The 13722-nt window shown below is 48.0% G+C and overlaps 1 protein-coding gene across 2 annotated transcripts in view; it reads right to left on the bottom strand.

Annotated features, from left to right (window-relative positions):
• The window catches only part of PAK1IP1 (PAK1 interacting protein 1), an 85216-nt gene that overhangs the window by 68031 nt on the left and 3463 nt on the right, over window positions 1-13722 (bottom strand). For both annotated transcript variants that reach the window (XM_030209064.1, XM_030209072.1), the window contains exon 2: window positions 11292-11454. In XM_030209064.1, the coding sequence (XP_030064924.1) occupies window positions 11292-11454 (163 nt within the window). The remainder of the gene's footprint in view (window positions 1-11291; window positions 11455-13722) is intronic.

Here is a 13722-nt window from a genome sequence, read left to right as displayed (position 1 = left end):
CTGCACCAGCTTGTTCCAGGCCGCCTGCTAGCTTGTCAGCCATTGACTTACCTGCTCTCCAATCCATCAATTCTCCCTGCTCGTTCCTGTCCATCTGCACCAGCCTGCCTGCTAGCTTGTCAGCCATTGACTTAACTGCTCTCCAGTCCATCAATTCCAAGCCTCTAATCCAGCTTTTCTGCTCTATCTGCCTCACACCCCAGTCACTACACATACAACTGTTACACCTTAATCACTACTTATGGCCCCTGTCCACATTCTCTTCCTTGCCCTGTCCCTTCCTAATCTTTTTCCCTCCCCCTACCGCTGTCCACCACTGGATATCACTGCCCACCCATGTCCCCTCCTGTCCTGCTCGCTACGGCAATACCCTATTCACCCCCATCCCTCACCCCCTCACCATCTCTCTTGTCCCCCTCCTCCTTCCTAGCTTTTAACCTTCAACACATCCTTCCTGCCATTAACCCATCACCATTCCTCCTAAGTGCATCCCGTCTTCATCGCCCGACCTCCCCCACCCTCCTCCGCACTCTCCTGCTCCTCCTCTTGCTATCCGCGGGAGACATCAATCCTAATCCAGGCCCCCCTCACCTGTCCTCCTCCTATCCATGCAAACGATTCCGTGATGTCTCCAATCTCGTCTCTATTCCCCTCCTTCCTCCCCTTCTCATGTGCCCTATGGAATGCCCACTCGGTCTGCAACAAACTGCCCTTCACCCACGATCTCTTCATCTTTTGTTCCCTTCAACTGCTCGCCCTAACTGAAACCTGGCTCGCCCCTGATGACTCTGCCTCAGTAGCGGCCCTCTGCCATGGAGGTTATCTCTTCTCCCACACTCCCCGTCCAGCTGGCCGCGGTGGAGGCGTCGGGCTCCTACTCTCGCCCTCCTATAGTTTCCAACCCCTCCTCCTACCGCAGTCTCACTGCTTCTCATCCTTTGAAGCACACTCCATCCGGCTATTCTACCCATTGCCACTCAGAGTGGCAGTCATTTACCGCCCACCTAATAAATCCCTCTCTTCCTTCCTCACCGACTTTGATGCCTTGCTTTCTGTTTTTCTCGAACCCTCATCTCCGTCCCTCATTCTTGGAGACTTTAACATACACGTTGATGACCAATCCGACCCTCACGCTTCTCAGTTCCTCACTCTAACATCCTCCTCCAACCTCCAGCTATGCTCCACCACCCCTACTCACCGAGAAGGCCATTGTCTTGACCTCGTCCTCTCCTCTTCTGGCTCTCCCTCTAATTTCCACGCTTCAGCTCTTCCTCTCTCCGATCATCACCTGATCACCTTCACACTTCTTCACCCCCCCCCAGCCCCGTCCAACTTTAACCACTACCTCCAGGAATCTCCAGGCTATTGACCCTCCCACCCTATCCTCTAGTATTTCTAATCTCCTCCCCTCCATCATGTCCTCCGAGTCGGTCGACAAGGCTGTCTCCGCTTACAATGCCACTCTCTCCTCTGCTCTGGACACCCTCGCACCATCTACCTCCCGTCCCACTAAGCGTACTATTCCCCAGCCATGGCTGACCCCTTGCATCCGTTACCTTCACTCCTGCGCACGATCTGCTGAACGCTTCTGGAGGAAATCCTGCACCCATTCAGATTTCCTTCACTACAAATTCATGCTATCCTCCTTCTGCTCCTCCCTATTCCTTGCCAAACAGGATTATTACACCCAATTGACCAATTCTCTCAGCTCCAACCCCCGCCGTCTCTTTGCCACCCTTAACTCCCTCCTTAAAGTGTCCTCCGCTCCCACCCACCCCCCTCGCTCTCTCCTCAATCACTGGCCGATTACTTCCACGACAAGGTGCAAAAGATCAACCTTGAGTTCACTACCAAGCCATCTCCTCCTCTTCACCCTTCAACCCTCTCCCTCAACCAATCAACCCAGGCCTCCTTCTCCTCCTTTCCCAACATCACCGAGGAGGAAATCGCTCGCCTTCTTTCCTCCTCGAAATGCACCACCTGCTCTTCTGATCCCATCCCCACCAACCTACTTAACATCATCTCCCATACTGTCACCCCCGCCATGTCATATCCTCAACCTCTCTCTCTCCACTGCAACTGTCCCTGACACCTTCAAGCACGCCGTAGTCACACCTCTCCTCAAAAAACCATCACTTGACCCTACCTGTCCCTCCAACTACCGCCCCATCTCCCTCCTACCCTTCCTCTCCAAAATACTTGAGAGTGCCGTTCACAGCCGCTGCCTTGATATTCTCTTCTCTCATGCTATCCTAGATCCACTTCAATCCAGTTTTCGCCCTCTACACTCGACAGAAACAGCACTCTCTAAAAAGTCTGTAATGACCTGTTCCTTGCCAAATCCAGAGGCCACTACTCCATCCTCATCCTCCTTGATCTATCCGCCACTTTTGACACTGTCAATCATGATTTACTTCTTGCCACACTGTCCTCATTTGGGTTCCAGGGCTCTGTCCTCTCCTATCTCTCCCACCGCACATTCAGAGTCCACTCTAATGGATCCTCCTCCACCCCCATCCCGCTATCTGTTGGTGTTCCCCAGGGATCTGTCCTTGGACCCCTTCTCCTTTCAATCTACACCTCTTCCCTGGGCTCCCTGATCTCATCTCATGGTTTGCAGTATCATCTCTATGCTGATGACACCCAGCTGTATCTCTCCACACCAGACATCACTGCGGAGACCCAGGCAAAGGTATCAGCCTGCTTATCCGACATTGCTGCCTGGATGTCTAACCGCCACCTGAAACTGAACATGTCCAAGACCGAGTTCATTGTCTTTCCACCAAAACCCACTTCTCCTCTTCCTCCACTTTCTATCTCAGTTGATAACACCCTCATCCTCCCCATCTCATCTGCCCGCAACCTCGGAGTCATCTTCGACTCCTCCCTCTCCTTCTCTGCGCATATCCAGCAGATAGCCAAGACCTATTGCTTCTTCCTCTTTAACATCAGCAAAATTCGCCCTTTCCTCTCTGAACACACCACCCGAACTCTCGTCCACGCTCTCATTACCTCTCGCCTTGACTACTGCAACTTACTCCTCACTGGCCTCCCACTTAGCCACCTATCCCCCCTTCAATCTGTTCAGAACTCTGCTGCACGTCTTATATTCCGCCAGAACCGATATACTCATATCACCCCTCTCCTCAGGTCACTTCACTGGCTTCCAATCAGATACTGCATTCAGTTCAAGCTTCTTCTTACCTACAAATGCACTCAGTCTGCTGCCCCTCACTACCTCTCTACCCTCATCTCCCCTTAGGTTCCCGCCCGAAACCTCCGTTCACAGGACAAATCCTTCCTCTCATTACCCCTCTCCACCACCGCCAACTCCAGGCTCCGCTTATTCTGCCTCACCTCACCCTATGCTTGGAACAACCTTCCCGAGCCCTTACGCCAAGCCCCCTCCCTGCCCATCTTCAAGTCTTTGCTTAAAGCCCACCTCTTCAATGATGCGTTTGGCACCTACCTCTTTCAGGAAATCCAGACTGCCCCAATTTGACTGCCCCTATCAGACTGACTGTTCATGTGTCCTTTAGATTGTAAGCTCTTTGAGCAGGGACTGTCCTTCTATGATAAATTGTACATCGCTGCATAACCCTAGTAGCGCTTTAGAAATGTTAAGTAGTAGTAGTAGACTCGATCACGAATGTCCAGCAGTTTAGTAAAAAAGTTTAAAGGAATACAAAAGGAGGGTAAGTGGTATTGTGTGTCCTGTTGTCCGTGGAGAACACCTACTAAGGTGAGTAACTTCGCTTTCTCCAAGGACAAGCAGCACATTACTTACCATATATGGGAAAGCCCAACCACCAGGCTCACTGAAGACAATAAACAACAGATAATAGGGACGTGTAACAGGCAAGGCCTACCAGGAACCAATTAACCTAGAACTTGTATACATTCTTCTGTGTAGGTGTAGCCCGGAACAGAATAAAAATGGGCCTCAGATGGTGGAGTTGGATTCTAGACTAGAAACAAATTCTGCAGAACTACCTAACTGAACCAACTGTCACATCAGGAGTCCTGCTGAAGGCAGTTGTGAGAAGACCACGTTGCAGCTTTGCAAGTCTCCTCAATGGAGATTGACCTCAAGTGGGCTACTGACACAGCCATGGTTCTGACATTGTGAGCTGTGACATGACCCTTTAGAGTCAGTAAAGAGATGCAATCTGCCAGCCAATAAGATAGAGTGCATTTGCTGATGGCTGCCCCCATCCCGTATGGGTCAAAAGAAGCAGATAGCTAGGTGAACTGTCTATGGACTTTAGTCGGCTCCGGATACAAGGCTAAGGCTCGTTTGCAGTCCAAGGTATGTAGTATGCTTTCGTCAATATGGGCATGAGGTATTGGGGAAAATGTTGGCAGGACAACTAACTTGTCAAGTTGGAAAACCGACACCACCTACGGAAGGAACTGAGGATGTGTGCGAAGAACCACTCTGTTGTGATGAAACTTTGTATAAGGTGGATCAGCTACTAAGGCCTGAAGCTCAGACTCTGTGAACCAAAATAACTGCCACAAACAACTAAACCTTCCAGTTTCAATGGTTCAAAAGGAGCTTTCATCAGCTGGGTGAGGACAATGTTGAGGTAGTCGAAAGCTCGATGGGGAGGGTTTTCTCAAAAACAAATCTCTCACAAAACAAGCTGGAAGCTGTACAGAGATGGACTTACCTTTCACATGGTGATGCTAAGTGCCAATTGCACTGAGGTGAACTCTAACAGAGTTTGTCTTAAGGCCAGATCCAGAAAGGCACAGAAGATATTCAAGCAGTTTTTGTGTAGGGCACGAAAAATGTTCTAAGGCCTTGCCCTCACATCAGATGGCAAACCTCTTCCACTTGAAACTATATGTCCTCTTAGTGGAATCTTTCCTGAAAGCAACTAGGACCCACAAGATATTTTTATGCAGCCGAAGGGATGCTAGTCCTAATCTCTCAACATCCAAGCAATGAAGGCTAGGGATTGGAGCCCGGGACACAAGAGAGACCCCTCACTCTAAATAATGAGTATCGGAAAGCACTCCAGTCTCCACGGATCTTCAGAGGCTAACTCCACAAGCAGAGGGAAACCATATCCGTCTTGGGCAAAGGTTCAATGAGAATCATGGTTTCCTGGTCCTGCTTGGGTTCCAGCAAAGTCTTTCCCACAAGAGATATTGGAGGATACACATACAGAACAGCCTCCCCCCCCAATGGAGGAGAAACACATCTGATGCTGTCTGCCGTGTGATCTCAGTATGGAGCAAAACTGAGGGATTTTGTTGCTGAGATGAGTGGCAAAGAGATCCACCAAGGGGGTGCCCCACTCTCAGATGATCTCCGGGAAATGCCCATTGATTAAAGACCACTTGTGCAGTTGCATTACCCTGCTCAATCTGTCCACAAGGCTGTTGTCTTTCCCTGCTAGGTATGTGGCTCTGAGCATCATGCCATGGCTGAAGGTCTACTGCCATCGCCTGACCGCCTCTGGACACAAGAGGTACGACCCCATGTTTCCTTGCTTGTTGACACAGAACATTGCAACCTGACTGTCCATTTGAAAGAGGATAATTTGGTGCACTAACCGATCTCTGAAAGCTTTTGAGGATTCCAAAGAGCCCTCAACTCTAGTAGACTGATGTGAAGCAGAGTCTCCTGAGTGGACCAGTCACCTTGAGTGTGGAACCCATCCACAAGAGCTTACCATCTGATGTTGGACGCATCTGTCATCAACATCTTGTGTGGATGAGGAATTTGAAATGGAAGTCCCAGGACCAGATTGGACTGAATCATCCACCACAAGACAGAGATGACATCCATTAGGTTCCCAGAGGCTTGACACCACTGGGAAGGTAGGATCCACTGGGCCTCTGTCAAATGGAGACATGCACCATAGAGGTCATGTAGCCCAACAAGCTCAAGCTCCACATCTGCAAACTGTGACCTGCTGGCTCTGGCAGACCTATAGGGCAATGCCGATCACGGCCTCGGTAGCTGGTAGGAAGGCCCGGGCTTGAACTGTGTCTTGCAGGGCGCCAATGAATTCCAATTGTAGAGCTAGAAGGAGATGGGACTTTGGGTAGTTGATAACAAACCCTAGCAGCTCCAAAATCCAAATGGTTCTTTGCACTGATTCTTGAGAAACCTCCTTGGTTGTGCTCTTGATCAGCCAATCATCCAGTAGGGAACATGTGTACCCCAGACTGTGTAGCAACACTGCAACTACTGCAGGCACTTGGTAAAGACTCAGATACTGGTAGTGGTGTTTCCCTACTCAAAACTGAAAATACTCCTGCAACTGGCAAATAGATCCATATTTATATGTGGATGTAAGCATACTTTAAGTCCAGTGAGCATAGTTAATCGTTTTCCTGATTCACAGAAATCAGGATGTCCATGGAAATCATCCTGTTTCTTTGACCAGATATTTGTTTAGGGCTCTTAGGTCTAGGAAGGAACAAAATCCACCCCCTCCCCTGTCTTTTTGGGCGTGAGGAAATATTTGGAATAAAATCTCTCCCCTTGTTGCCCTGGTGGCACAGGCTCAACCGCATAGGCCTGTAGAATAGAAGAGAATTCCTCTGTAAACTCATCCTGGTGCTGAGAGCTGAACCTTGACACTCTCCTATGGACAATTTGGAAGGAGATCTTGCCAATTACAGATATAACTTCCTCCCCTCAAGACTATTTGAAGAGCCCGCCAGTTGAAGATTACAGCCTCCTTCTTACTGGCAGGCCATCCAGGATGGTCAATTTTACTGTAGCCAAGCTTTTTTAAGAGTCAGTCAAAAGCTCATATCCTGGGTCTTCTGGGTTCACTGTTGCTGAGCAAGGAGTGGGAGCCCTGGTATTGCTGGGAAGGCTGGGCCACAGGAATAGATCTACAACTCTGAGAGAAGCAGGATCTCCTCTGGCCACCGCTTGAGAACTTCCAAGTAGTTTTTCTTCAATTAGATGACTTCTGCTCAAAAAACAACATTCTTCATCCTAGATAGTCATGTTTTAGGTCGGGTCACAGCACAGAAACAATTATCACTGCTCTTATGAACAACTTCCATACTATTATTGATAAGAGTTCTATTTTTCTTGTGGTTTCTTTAGATCTATCCGCAGCATCTGGTGGATCATACTTTACTCTTAACTCGGCTTGCCAAGATTAGAATTTCTGGCAAATGTATATCAACGGTTTTCTTCCTTTGTCTCTCAACGGTCCTTTGTTGTAGGATTAGGTTCCCAGACATCTGTACTGTATTCCCTCACATTGTGGTGTACTTCAGGACTCTGTACTTTCTCCTTATTATTCAATATTTTCCCCTTAGCCATTCTCATACAGTCTTTCAACATTAAATTTTACATTTATGCAGATGATATTTTATTAGTCTATCCCATATCTCTGTCAAACATTGATGTGAAGCCTCTAAAGGCCTGCCTCTCAGCTTTGGCTGACTATCCCAGGACACTCTAAAGTTAAATCCTGAAAAAAAAGATGATATGCTGGATAACAGGTTCTTTACCTATACCTGACACGGTCCCAACTCTTTTGGGTTTACCACTTACACCTGTCACTCATTTTCTTTACCTCAATGTTTGGTTCAACTCTTAATTATCCTTTGCTAAGCATATTTCACAAGTTAATTTGGTTAGGATTTCTACACTACACTCACTGCACACCATTCATTTTTTTCCTCAATTTCCAATCTTACTGCCTTACATGCACTGCTCATGTCCCGCCTGGATTACTGCAATGTGATCTATGCCTGTTAACCACAGTCCAGTTAAAGTTTTTATTAATTTGTCTGCTTCCTTGTATGACTGCCAGTCTACCTTCCTATCTGCAAATGGAGTTCTTTTCATTTAAATTTTTTGTTTTATTGCAATTTTATTGTAAACCGCTTAGCTCCTCTTTTGCTATTAGGCAGTATATCAAGTTTTAATAAACAAACATTGATAAGATCAGCAGTTTCTCATGAACCACTGTTCTAGTTCTGAAACACACAACTAGGCGAGTCTCCTGCGCATTGAGAAGAGTTTCCCAATTCCTCATCTATGGTACAAGAAGAGTGTTGTACACAGGCACTGTCAGCTTCCTTGGGGGGGGGGGGGGGGGGGTTTGTCTTTAAGTCAAAGATGTCCAACATCTCGGCCCTGGGCTTGCCCTCAACCACCAAATCAGAACAGGATGACTTGAGCCATCTCTCTCACAAAACTGACAAAGGAGGACTCTTCCCAGGGAGACTTTCTCCTGTCCTGAGATAAGCAGACCAAGGGCAGTCCTCATGAAAAGGCTGAGCATGTGTTTGTCTCAGTCTACTGGATTACTGTCTAGACTGAACGTGAGTACTAAGAGACAGGTTCTTTCCTGGACACCAAGGGAATCTTCCTCCCCAATGTGCTGGAGAGGAGCACCACCTTTTCAGATACCAGTGAGGTACCAGCGAAGAATGGGAAACAGACAGAGCACAGACCTCCACAATCACCTGGGGTGGAGCCATGGTTGGCACCCTCAGTGTTTTGACATTGCACCGAGTCAATATCCACTCCAACTCCTCCTGCAAGAAGACCTGGAGCCACTCCTCACGGGCAACCATCTGTAAAAGCAGGGCCGATGTTGGTGCAGGGATAGCCTGTGAAGATGATACAACATGAAAAGGCTGATCCCAGCATCGAGAAGGCTGGCACATCGACACTAACTCTATGGAGGGGGAGCTGACCCCTCTCGGTGCTGATGCGTCTCGGGTACCAGCAGTGCCAAAGTACTGGAGCTCCTGGTACTGTGCTTTGAGGGTCTGATGTTGATGCACGACGTCGGAATCCCTCAGTGCCTAAGAAGGCGTCATCGAATCTTGGCTTGTCCTCCGTGTCGGGTCGGATACCTGGCCCAGCGGGGCCCCACCAGTACCCAATGTCAGGGTAGATGGAGACTTCCTCGATGTCAGTGTCTGATGCAGCTCTGCCAGCCCTGGGGACTGATACCTCTGATGCCTGGACTTAGAAGCATCAAAAAGTTTCATGTACTGGGCCTCATGACTTTTTTGGGTTCTTTTCTGCATTTTACAACAGAGTATACAGTTAGAGGCCTAGTGGTTAGGTGCTAGGCACAACAAGCACCAACTGTAAGGATCAGTCTCGGAGATGACCTTGCCAAACTTCTTAAAACCACTGGAAGTTTTAAGCGACATTGAGGCAAAAACAGATTAAAAAAAAAAAAAAAAAGTAATTTTGCTTTAACACAAAAGAATTAGCCCCCAACAGGGTGCTCAGGCCTAAGAGGGCCGAAGGAACCATGAAAAAATAAAGGAAACTTATACATGTCAAAAAAAATTACAGAGAACTAAAAAGGGGATTATAAAATAAAGAAACAAACAAAAAAAAGCTTGCGCTAAGGAAGAGCTAGCAAAAATGTGACTGCTAGTCCTGTGCAATCGAGTCAGGAGAGAAGACACCCACGCACGTGTGGCTCAGTCCTGCCAAAGGCTTCTAGAATGCTGTCTGTGCCGGGGCTTTGTCAGATAACATCATCTATATCTGGTAAGTAGTGTCCTATTTGTCCTCGGAGAAAACTGCATCTCTGCGTTTATTCATTAGGCCATTTCCATCTATAAAAACTAGCCGTTAAGCCCGTTAAAACGGGCGAGATTTGTGTTTTGCAAAATGTAATAATTCTCACCTCCATCCATCCATGTCCAGCAAACCTCCTCTCTCCCCTGCCCTCCCCTCCCCCGATCCATGTCCAGCAACCCTGCTCTCTCCCCTGCCCTCCCCTCATATCCAGCAACCCTCCTCTTTCCCTTGGCCTCCCCTTCCGTCCACCAACCCTGCTCTCTCCCATGCCCTCCCCCCCATGTTCAGCAACCCTCCTCTCTCCCCTGCCCCCCTATGTCCAGCAACCCTCCTCTCTCCCCTGCCCTCTATTGATCCATGTCCAGCAACCCTGCTCTCTCCCCTGCCCTCCCCCCCATGTCCAACAGCCCTCCTGTCTCCCCTGGCCTCACCCCGTCCACCGACCCTCCTCTCTCCTCCCCCCATATCCAGCAACCCTCCTCTTTCCCTTGGCCTCCCCCCCTGCTCTCCCCTGCCCTCCCCCCATGTCCAGCAACCCTCCTCTCTGCCCTGCTCTCTCCCCATGTCCAGCAACCCTCCTCTTTCCCTTGGCCTCCCCACTGCTCTCCCCTGCCCTCCCCCCATGTCCAGCTACCCTCCTCGCCGCCGCCACTCCCTCCCCCCCTCCGTGCCGGGCCCCCTGCACTGGCATTAGAGCGTCTCTCAACTCGGTGTGAAAGCTCTGCTGCTGCCTGCAGCGCTTCCACACGGAGGTGAGAGGCACTGTCATGTCAGTGCAGGGGGCCCAATACCGAGGGGGGCGGGAGTGGCGGCAGCGACGACGTTGGGGATGGGGGAAGTGGAGGTTGGTGCGCCAGCGATGTTGCTTCGTCTCCAGGCTCCAGTGGCAGCGTCCGTTTCCCTCTCTGTTCCGCCCTCTGACGTCATCACGTCTTGACGCGAGGGCGGGACAGAGACGGAAGTCTCTACTGCGCATTTGCGGGTGAGTCGGTCACTTGTCATTTATATGTTTGATAATTCTGTAATCACTACCCTAGGAGTGACATACATCACAATAAAGAAGGGGGGGGGGGGGAAGTGGCTTAAAAACCACACCTGTTTTATCCTTTGAGAGAACCATTTACAAGCTTGCTAACATCTTCCACTGAAAATCGAAAAATATGCACATAAGCATTTAAAAACAAAAAACTAGCAATTGTACATGTTCAATATTTCAAACTACAAGTGGCACTTCTCACCCAGATAATAAAACATGGCCATTTTTCTTGCAAAACAATTTTGGAAATTATGCAAGTATTCTTCCCCCACCGAACTTCAGCAAGCAGCCATATTGCAAGTGACCCCTACGTATTTTGAGAACCAATCATATGCCAGCACGTGTGGCATCATTTGTCAAAGAGGCTACTCCCAAGGTTACAGTGATTTGCTTTGACAAATTTCAAAATGGCAGGGAGCTAATAACACAGCAATACACAATCTTCATATTTTCCAAAAGGGGCCTTTCACTAAAGATTACCACATGTTATCTACAGCAGGGCCCACAAGAATAAAATGGGCTCTGTGGCAGATAGCATGCTGATAAGACCCCCATACTGTCTTTTTGAAAAAAAGGGAAAAAAAAGATATTACAAGGTAGACAGTTTTCCACCATAAAAAGACTCATTACGTAGGAGTCTAAAAAATAAAAACTTAGCATTTTAATCACCTATTGCACATCATTTAGTAAGGAAAAGAAAAAAAAATAGCCTACCATCATGATGTAACAGTGCCCCGTGCTCGGTCTTCTTTTTCATGTCATAGAGCTGAATAGTTTCATCTTTGCTGCCTGTGGCTATATAGCGATTACTCACAGCAACTGCAGACAGAGAACCAGTGTGGGCATGGTGCGTGAAGTCTGCAGACAGTGTCCATACCTGAAAAGGAAGCATCCAGATGTCTGTCAGTATCCAGCTACATACACGCAGAACAAATGCAAATCAACAGCAAGGACTCACTCATTGTGTTCTCCAGTTGCCTACAGGATTTTCTAAATGCCTGCTGTGCTACTTTCCCAGCTTATACCCGAATTCTCCAATTGCTGAGGAATAAGCACTGTGGCAGAAGAAAGAAAATGTGCTATCCCACTAGCTCGGCTTATTTCCTCCGATCCGGGTTCAAACTCGCGATTAGACATTATCCAAGAGAACTTTGAGAAGTTGCCTACAAAGACGCTCCAGTACAATTATATTAACCATCTTTGAAAGACAAACTCCTGATGCAGGCCTGATAGGCCGAAACACAACTGTGTCGAATCTCACTCACCGACTTTCTTATTGTATTATCATTTTTTACTTTTTCTGATTTTAGTGATGTTTATCTAGCTACTAATAAATTTGTTTTTAACTGGATATCAACTTGATACATCATCCTTCCTATTTTTGAGTCAGCTTCGCTGTTTTCACTATCCCACTGGCAACATTGCATACTGTCATACAGAGGGACCTGGGTTCAATTCCAAGCTCAGATTTTCAGTACTCAGGGTCAGCCAGGACTGCTCCTGAGAACAGAGGGAAAGGGAATCCTGATCATCATTCAGTGGCAACACCTAGAGACCATATTTAGAGCTTATGATCACTAGCTTATGTGTCACTAGGTGGGCAAATCTATAATATGCATTTACACATGCATGAGAGTAAATGTTTAGAATGCTAACATGTACATATGTGAGTACATACATGCAAATATACCAAATTCCCAACTATGCGCTGTTCCGTAAGCCAGTGGTTCCCAAACATTTTCGGCACCCTTAGTGTCTGGGCAATTTTTCACAGTTCTCCCCCCCCCCCCCCCCCCAGCACATAGGTCTCCTTTTCCCTGCAGCCCCCTATCTTTCCAGCACACCTGTCCCTTCCCTGCAGTCCATCTCCCAGATAGTCCAGCACCCTCCTTGCAGACCCCCTCCTCCAAGATAATCCAGCACATCTCTCCCATAAGTCCAGTACACCTCTCCATTCCCTGCACACCCCTTCCTCCCAGATAGTCCAGCACATCTATCCCTTTCTTGTAGCCCCCCTTCTCCCATACGTCCAGCACACCTCTGCCTTTGTCAAATCCAGCATCGCTCACTACCTTCCTTCCTGCAGGTCCAAGATTGCTGCCACTTCCTTCCCTCGCCACCGTTGCACTGATTGTAGCTTACGTTTTCGGGCTGTCCGCAATTCATACAGGCACTCCAGGGCCTTCTCTGCCACGTCCAGCCCTCTCTGATGCAACTTCCTGTTGCAAGGGCTGGACGTGTAACAGGGAAGTTCCCACAGTACCTGTGTGAATTGTGGACGGCCCGAAAACATAAGCTGCAAGCACTGCAGCAGCAGCAGGAGAAGGAGAAGAAAGCGGCAGGATCTGGACCTGCAGGAGGGGAAGTACGGAACAATGCTGGATTGGGTGGTTGGGGGTCACCATCTCGGTTCAGATGGCAGCAGGGAGGGAGGTCAGGATTTGCACAGTACCCCTGAGAGTTTGCTGCGGCACACCAGGGTTGACGCAGCACACAGTTTGGGAACCGCTGGTCTACTCAATTTATTCTTGCTGTACACTGTATTGAGTGAATTCCTTCAAAAAGATGGTAAATAAATCCTAATAAATAAACAAACCACCCTGCAGCACTAAACTTCAAGGTGGTCTGAGATTCAATCACAGACTCCCAACAAACTGTTCTAGTGGCGGGGGGGGGGGTTTGTTATAAAACATTGGATGAAGGTGAAGATTTGCCGAGGTTAAATTTGGATAAAACAAGCTTGTTATGGGTAGAAGTTCAGAACAGTCAAAAATCATCAACAAATCTTGGAGCATAATTTTGAATTCCAGGACTCCAATGGAGAAACAAGGTGAGAAAATAATCAGGAAAGCTATTTTGCAGTTTACAGCTGGTCAGATCATTTAAATCTTGCTTATCCGTTTCCGATTTGATGAAGGAAACGCAAGCAGTACTAATTTCCATGATGGACTACTGCTACTTCATTATTTAGGTTTACCTAAAAGGCAATAACCAAGCTGCAATTACCAAAAAAAAAAAAAAAAGACCCAGCTAAATTACAGAGGTTCCCAGATGAGCTAGAACTACGTCTTTACAACTACACTGACGTTCAGTTCAAGTTCAAAATTCTGACACTAGTATGAAAAATCATATGGGGCATGGCATC

The sequence above is a fragment of the Microcaecilia unicolor genome, chromosome 1 (genome assembly GCF_901765095.1).
Source record: "Microcaecilia unicolor chromosome 1, aMicUni1.1, whole genome shotgun sequence".
Lineage (NCBI taxonomy): Eukaryota > Metazoa > Chordata > Amphibia > Gymnophiona > Siphonopidae > Microcaecilia > Microcaecilia unicolor.
The sequence above is the reverse complement of the archived record's forward strand: the minus strand, read 5'-3'. Positions and strand labels throughout refer to the sequence as shown.